Source organism: Echinops telfairi, unplaced genomic scaffold (genome assembly GCF_000313985.2).
Source record: "Echinops telfairi isolate 266 unplaced genomic scaffold, ASM31398v2 ScPeMD7_3533;HRSCAF=4204_1, whole genome shotgun sequence".
NCBI classification, from domain to species: domain Eukaryota; kingdom Metazoa; phylum Chordata; class Mammalia; order Afrosoricida; family Tenrecidae; genus Echinops; species Echinops telfairi.
Genome location: NW_022107432.1, coordinates 18,115,360 through 18,122,655, shown reverse-complemented (window position 1 = coordinate 18,122,655; position 7,296 = coordinate 18,115,360). Strand labels below are relative to the sequence as shown.

The 7,296-nt window shown below is 45.2% G+C and overlaps 1 protein-coding gene across 1 annotated transcript in view; it reads left to right on the top strand.

Annotated features, from left to right (window-relative positions):
* The first annotated feature begins 924 nt into the window (after window positions 1-924).
* The window catches only part of OPN5 (opsin 5), a 30,970-nt gene continuing 24,598 nt past the window's right edge, over window positions 925-7,296 (top strand). The window contains exons 1-2 of the mRNA XM_004696371.1: window positions 925-1,054; window positions 5,647-5,766. Coding sequence (XP_004696428.1) covers window positions 925-1,054; window positions 5,647-5,766 — 250 coding nt within the window. The remainder of the gene's footprint in view (window positions 1,055-5,646; window positions 5,767-7,296) is intronic.

The window sequence follows — 7,296 nt, the reverse complement described above, 5'->3', positions numbered from 1 at the left end:
AAAACTTCTCGATAGAGAAGTCCATTCAGGCACACGTGTATACGACGGACTTCAAAAAGTTTGTGGAAAAATAGAATTAAAAGATAGTGGAATTTTCCCTGGAACTTTTCCAATACCGGCACGCTTGGCTATTTGCAGATGCGCACCCCAAAACAAAACAACTACAAAACACTTCCCAGGGTCATGCTTGATTCTCCGATTAATAACTATTCAAATTCTTAAAAATTTCCCTTTCTTCATCTAAATACGTCAATAATTATCGTACTGAGAGATTCATCAAGTCTCCTTTTTTACTCTCATCCTGGTCCTGTCCTTGATTGAATAAGGGGTCTTTAAAGCGAAACATACATAGAACGGGATTGTGCATTGCTCAGGCGATGCGCAATTCATGTCCAGAGGCTTGCAGGAAGCAAAGCGTGCATTTCCCCCAGGGACAAATCCAGCCCGGTGTCTGCTAATTCAGGGTTCAAGGTGACTCAAGAGAACACAGCTGCTGTGAGTGGCCAGACTCGTGTGAACATGGTGTGTGCCAATGCTGAGAGGAAACGTCTCCTCTTAGCACAGAGCTTACAAAAACTCCAGGAAGCAATAAAATGGACAGTTGGGTCGTTGGGTCTTCATCTTCTTATTCATCCAGGTGAGGGGTGAAGTGGCTTCCAGAGGGCTGCAGGACCAAGATGGGAGAGCCAAAAAGGGGACTTGAGAAGCTTCCAGCATGATCATTAAGTAGTGGCACATTTGGATGAGGAAAGAGAAAGGTTAAGAATGTGAATAGTTATTCATTAGAGAATCCAGTATGGCCCTGGGAAGTCGTTTTTTCCCCTAATGTATCTGTTATAAAAAAGGTCATTCAAGTTCGTGCGTTCAGGTCTTTTGAGATCTGCACTGATTTGCGTTGCAGCACCGCTGGGAACTCGGGACACCATGGCCTTAAACCACACGGCCCCGCCCCAGGACAACAGCCTTCCACACTACCTGCGAGACGGGGACCCCTTTGTGTCCAAACTTTCCTGGGAGGCGGACTTAGGCGCTGGCTTTTACCTAATCATAATTGGTAAGTTTCCTTCATTCTTCTGTTCAAAGGCTGCAGCTAGAAAACTCGTGGGCTGATACAATGATTTTGTACAAACATTCCATGATGGATGTGGATCTGTTTGGCGGAGGTGAGGGTGGGGAAGGAGACTGGGGCTAGCTAGGGGTGGCATGCGGAGTTCAGCAGGTAGTTCATGCAAACGACTCTATTCTCGTGATTATTATCGCTCCACATGTCACTGATCGATCATCCAAAAGCTTGATAGCAAAATCAGTCTTCTTGAAATTGTGCTGTGCTTTGCTTACTTCTGTAAGAGATCTAGCTTCTAAACAACACTAAAGGCATTCACGCTGCAGTTTTTACACGGAAAAAAATATTCCTCCTATAATCATCGATGTTGAGACTGAGAAGGGACCTTGGAAGTGACCTCATTGGATCTTCTCTTTTCAATGAAGAAAACACTCGATTAAGTGCTTTAGTGACTGTGGTTGAACGAGATGACCTAAAAATAAGTTTGTACTGTGACACTAGACGTAAGTGATCTTTTGGTGAGAGTGGAGAAAATGTATTGGTGATCAATGGAAGTCAGTCCCGGGTCAAACGCTTTTGTGCAGTCATTCACAAGGTAGGCAAGTCTGCTTCCAAACCTGTGCCCTCCAGTGTGATGGCCACTAGTCACAGGTGTCTACTGACCATGCAAACTGTGACTGCATTTACGGTATTTAAAAATACCCATGTTGAAACTTCATGCAACCCAGACAGAAAAAAAGCATTATGAAATAGCTTATTAAAAATTTTTTAAATGGAATGAATATGGACCCATCAAGTTGGTTATGTGAGGTTAACTAAAGTATATTATTAAGGTTACTTGGCTTGTTTATTTTCACTTTGTTTATTTTGCCTATGAGAAAAACTTAAAAATACACCTATGACTCTTATTTCTGGCTTACCTTAATTTTCCACTGGGCAGCACTAATCTCGACACTTTGGTTTCAGCCACAGCAGTTTGCTTGCATTTAAAATGGTTTCTTTTAATTTAGGGAAGTGATATGCAGGTGGGCTCTATATTCAGTTGTCTGGGCCTTGAATATTTTCTGACATGTCAGATGACAGGTGAAGCGTTCTCTCGGTTTATTTATTGCCTGCTCAGTGTTTCATTTAACTTCGGCAAATCAGACTGGTTTTGAGATTCTTCTAAGGCCAATGTCGGGGACAAAAGGATTCTACCAGATTGAATCAGAAGCTTTTTTCTTTTTTTTCCCAGCAAGGCAATTTCTTAGCTGTCTTTATTATTAGCTACATCTTGCTAATGCAATTTCTCATAAACAGACTCCATGTTCTTCCAAGCACAGATTCACTTTAAATACCCGCCCTTTGCCACTGTTTCAGGGGCGAGGAAGAAAACAGGCAAACAGCTTGCAGGGGAGTTGGTTGCAGTTAAATCTAAGTGGCGTTTTTATTAAACCGATGTACTTTAAATTGCTAGAAAAGACACAGAAACAGGCATCTGAATTTGTCTCAATCGATCACAAAGAACAAATTTTGAAAGAGTCCTGAACCTGACAAATTTCTATAGGCGCCACAAGATTGGGAGAAACATCAGTGCATTCCCCACCCAGGCATGAAGGATTAGCTGAGGAAGAGAGGCCACCAGGGGGCGGGGAAGGGCAGATTCGGAAGATCTCTCACAATGCCTGGGGGGTTAGAGGGACCAGGCACAGCCATATCCCGATGTGCATACTTGAGGTGGGAAACCAAGTCCCCAAAGAGTCACATACGGAAACCAAGTCCCCAAAGAGTCACATAACAAGGACAGTATCAGTGACGCAAATGTTTCATGCCCCGGGCTGCTAACTGAGAGGTCAGATGAGTAAATCCACCCAGAGTAGCTTCTCCAGACCCCGGGAGACCCTGATATTCGGAAAGATCGGCTACTGAACACCCTGTGGTAGACGGTCTGTGCCGACACACCTGGGTCACGGTGAATTGAAATCAACTCCTGGTTTGGTGTGGGTGTAATCCAGTAAGTCAGGGGGCTACCAAGGGGTCAACAGTACATTAGGCAACTGTGCACCCGTGGTTGAGAGTGGGGTGAGGGTCAGCTGGAGAGATCTGGACTCATCCTAGGTCTGTCTCTGGGGCCTGTTTCTTCCCTCGCCTCAGGTAGGTTTGTGTGTGAGCCCAGGCCCCTTTCCCGAAACCACCGTAGGATGAGCAAGGGTCTTGGTGAATGCAATAATGCTAGGAGCCGTAGCAAGCACTGGGGAATGCAAAGACAACACTCTTTGGGGAAAATACATTAGAGACAGACCCATTCTCCATCCTCCACCTTTGTATTTAGTCGATAGATGAGGATTTCATCTTTTCCGATTGATGGAAAGATTCAGGATTTTCAAAGCCTAAAAACACCCAACCCTTTCAGTCACCCAACCCCTTCAGTCTTCTGAAGAATGCTGTCCTTTCACTACATGGAAAGTAAATTTGCATTTTTCTTCACCCACCTGGGATTGTCCTATGCTGTGCAGAGGATGCCCACACGTATGGACCATATAAGACAGAGCAGAACTGCCCCCTAGGGTTTCCTGCCCTGAAATCTGTATGGAAGCAGATCACTAGATCGCTCCTTCCACAGAACTGATGGGGTTTGAACTGCTGACCTGGGGGGCCAGTGTAAGAGAATTGACCATCATGATCCCTACCCCCTCCTGAGCTTCTAGTTCCTTCTTCAGTTAGCAGCCCAGCGCTAAACCATTTTGCCACCAGTGCCCTAGTTGATAGTCATCTATCGATCAAACTTCCTGCGTGTTTACTAAAAACCCAGCTCACTGCCATGGGGGTGATTGTGACCCATAGTGACCCTACAGGACAGATCAGGACCATGTCCTTGTCTTTCTGAGACTGTGAACAAGGCTTCATGGTCCTTGTGAGGAGCGACTGGTGGATTCGAACTGCTAACCTCGCAGTTAGCAGCTCAACGCGTAACCCACCATATCCCCAGGAGCCTGTGGCTTTGGCACATGGAACATCTACAGGCATCCATTGGACAGTAGGCTGTTTTGATTGAGCTTTGAACACTGGGTGAAACCTTATGAAGCCAAGATAGTAAAGAAAATTCTAGACAGGAAAAGTTTAAAAAAAAAAAAAAAGGAATGTGGAGACACAGCAAGACCTGCACTGTGAGTCAAAAGTAGGAAATGTTCCCATGAACTTCATGTAGCCAATGCCTGTGTGGACTAACTGCTGTGAACTTCTTTGGGGATACAAAGTAGGTGGCATTTTCTTACTACTTTTCAAGCCACGTTTTCACGTTTTACTTGTGCTGTGCTAGCTGGTTTCCTTTGAAGAGACGCAAGTTTCATTGTAGTCAGTCTGTTCCCAGCGCTCCAGAGCCTTTTCTGGTCCCTCCGCTTTCTGCCTTAAGAGGGTTAAGAGGTTTCAATGAGCTGCCTGGCAGTCTGGACTCCAGGGAGTCAGAACTTCCTAAGAGCACCGTGCAGTCAGCTCCTGCTGGTTTCAGACCCTGAGCTGCAGCACACAGCCCTCCCTTTGCCCCCAATGCATTGTGGTGGAGAAGTAGAAGTGAAGGTAGACAACTCTGGGTTTCTCTGTTAATACTCTCCTTATTCCTTACTACCAAAGGCAGCTGTACCAGATTCTCATTTATAACAGCTACACTATGAAGCAAGGATTCCTGAAGAAATCTACTCTACATGTTAAGCTATGGAAGTAGGTGTACTCTTTTCTTAAATACAGTCAGTAGGGAGTGGGTCTTTTTTGGATTTAAACTGGGTTTGTAGGAACCTTTTGAACAGTGACACTAGAGTGGCAATGCCAATGAGTGGTTAACGCGAAGATGTGAGGCAATGGGAAGACGGTTACGTCATTGTTGGTAGGCTCAGTGGGGTGAGGACCACTTTCTCTCCCATTGGTGGGAGGGAGAGACCATGTTATCATTTTCACCCACCTCTCTCTGGTACTAGTCCAGCAGCAGCTGAGGACTTCCCTGTGTGCCGGCCATGCAGGGTCCATGTGTCCAGCAGAGGCCCCTTTCCCGCCAGGGGCTGTGCCAGCCCACTCCTGCTCTCCTGCCGGCCGGGGCTCCCTCAGGCTTCCGCAGGGACAGCGAAAGCACCCGGTTCTGTTCAGACGGCTTCATCTTCAGAATGTAGCGAGATCCAAGGGGTTCACCCTACTTACCAGAGGGAGGGAGTTCTGTGAAAGCCAAGAATACACACACACACACACACACACACACACACACACACACACACACACAAATGGCTGCAAACAATACTCCACCCGGTGACCATCAGGATTCCTACACCCTCCTGAGCGTCACTGGGAAGTTAGGGTTCCTTCTCCAGGGTAAGTTCAGCCTCGTAACCTCTGCCTCCTTCCCCTATGGAGGCCACCCACTGCTGCCACTCACCACGCCTGTCTTTTCTTTCCTCGTCTTAATTGAGATTTTCATTTAGAGTCCTCTCACTGCCCTTCCCTCTCTAAGCTATGGTGTTCTGTTTTTTTTTTTTTTTTGAAATTGAGAAGGGTTTCATATCTCAGGAAATGTCCAAGTCCTAGTTTTAATGATGGGAATTTATATTTTTTCCTTGTAGGGATTCTGTCCACATTTGGAAATGGGTATGTCCTTTATATGTCTTATAGACGAAAGAAGAAGCTGAGACCTGCTGAAATAATGACTATCAATTTAGCAGTCTGTGATCTGGGGATTTCAGGTAACACGATCATTTCTTCACGGTGATTTTAAAGCACTGCTCCCCCACCTTTCTCAACTCTCCACTGGCTCAGACTTCACCACCCCGCTTCCCTGCCCTCTAGTCCTTTACAGATTATAACTCAATGAGCTGGTGGCAACTCCATGGGGTGTTACTTGACCAAAGAGATCGTTTGTGAATTTATTCTTTCAACGTTGATTGGGTCTTTTCTATGTACCAGGTATATTAGATGCTAAAGATGGATCTTGGAATAATATGTGCTACCTTCCAATCTCACCGCCATTGAGTAGAATCTGATTCATTGCAACTCTGCAGGACAGAGTAGAACTCCCTCTTTTGGGTTTCTGAGATTTCAGATCTTTAAAGCAGTAGGCAGCCTCATCTTTCTTCTACAGAGTGGCTGGTGGCTTTGAAATGCTGACCTTGTGGTTAGCAGCTCAATGGGCAGCAGCAGCTAGCTGACCAGGGGTCAGGAGAGCCTGTTATTGTACAGCCAAAGACAGAGATCAGGTCTCTGCATGCTCTCCAGGAGGAAACAGTGGGGTTTCTACCTCTGAACTGTTACAAAGATTCAGTGAAAATCAAACAAGTTATGTAACTCAAACTTAGAGGCAGGGTGGGGTGGCAATCATTAACAGGTTTTACAACAGGTCCAGGAGATAATTGACAAGTTTTACAATGATCAGTAATCTTCAAATGATGGGACAAAGGGAGCAAGGTTCATCGGAATCAGCCTACATTTCCCCAAGGGACCATCAGTTGATATCTGACACCAGGGGGAGTCAAACTGGTATCCCTAACGTTTCAAACTCTGTGCCTCTCTAAATGGCCCTACTCTCCCTTTCCTCAATTAAAGCATCCTTGAATACTTAACAGGTTTAAAGGAATTTTCACTGTAGGGGAGGAGCTGTTACATCCCGAGTCCCTTTTAACAAACTAAATCCCAACAGACTAATTCCCGAACGATGTTACATTTTCAGTATTGGACTAACCCTGGACTACCTCTTTCACGCCCTCTATCAGCAGCTCAAAATGCAAAGGGCTGGATGCTTTAAAAGACAAGGATACATGAAGGCTTGAGTAGGCTCAGACATTCTGTGCACAGGACAAGGGGAGAGACGAGGCTTTCAGATATGAGTTATGGGAGATGGCAGGTTTGGAAACTTCTAGTTCAGTGGTCTCAAACTTAACTGTACACCCTCCCCTCACCCCCATCCCCCAACAAACAAACCACACACTGGAGGAATCTTCTGTAAATATGCATGTCTGGGTTTCATACTCAGAGAAGAGATTTTGAGGAGGCTGATTGAGAGTGTGAGCTGGCTGTTACAATTTCTAGGTATATTTAATGGGCAGCCAAAGTTGAGAACCACTGGCTCCTCCCCTCCCCCGCATTATTTATTTTTTAAAATTTCTTAATAGTTTAAATTTTAAAAAAAATTTTAATCATTTTATTAGGGGCTCATACAACTCTTATCACAACCCATACATACATCAATTGTGTAAAGCACATTTGTACATTCATTGCCC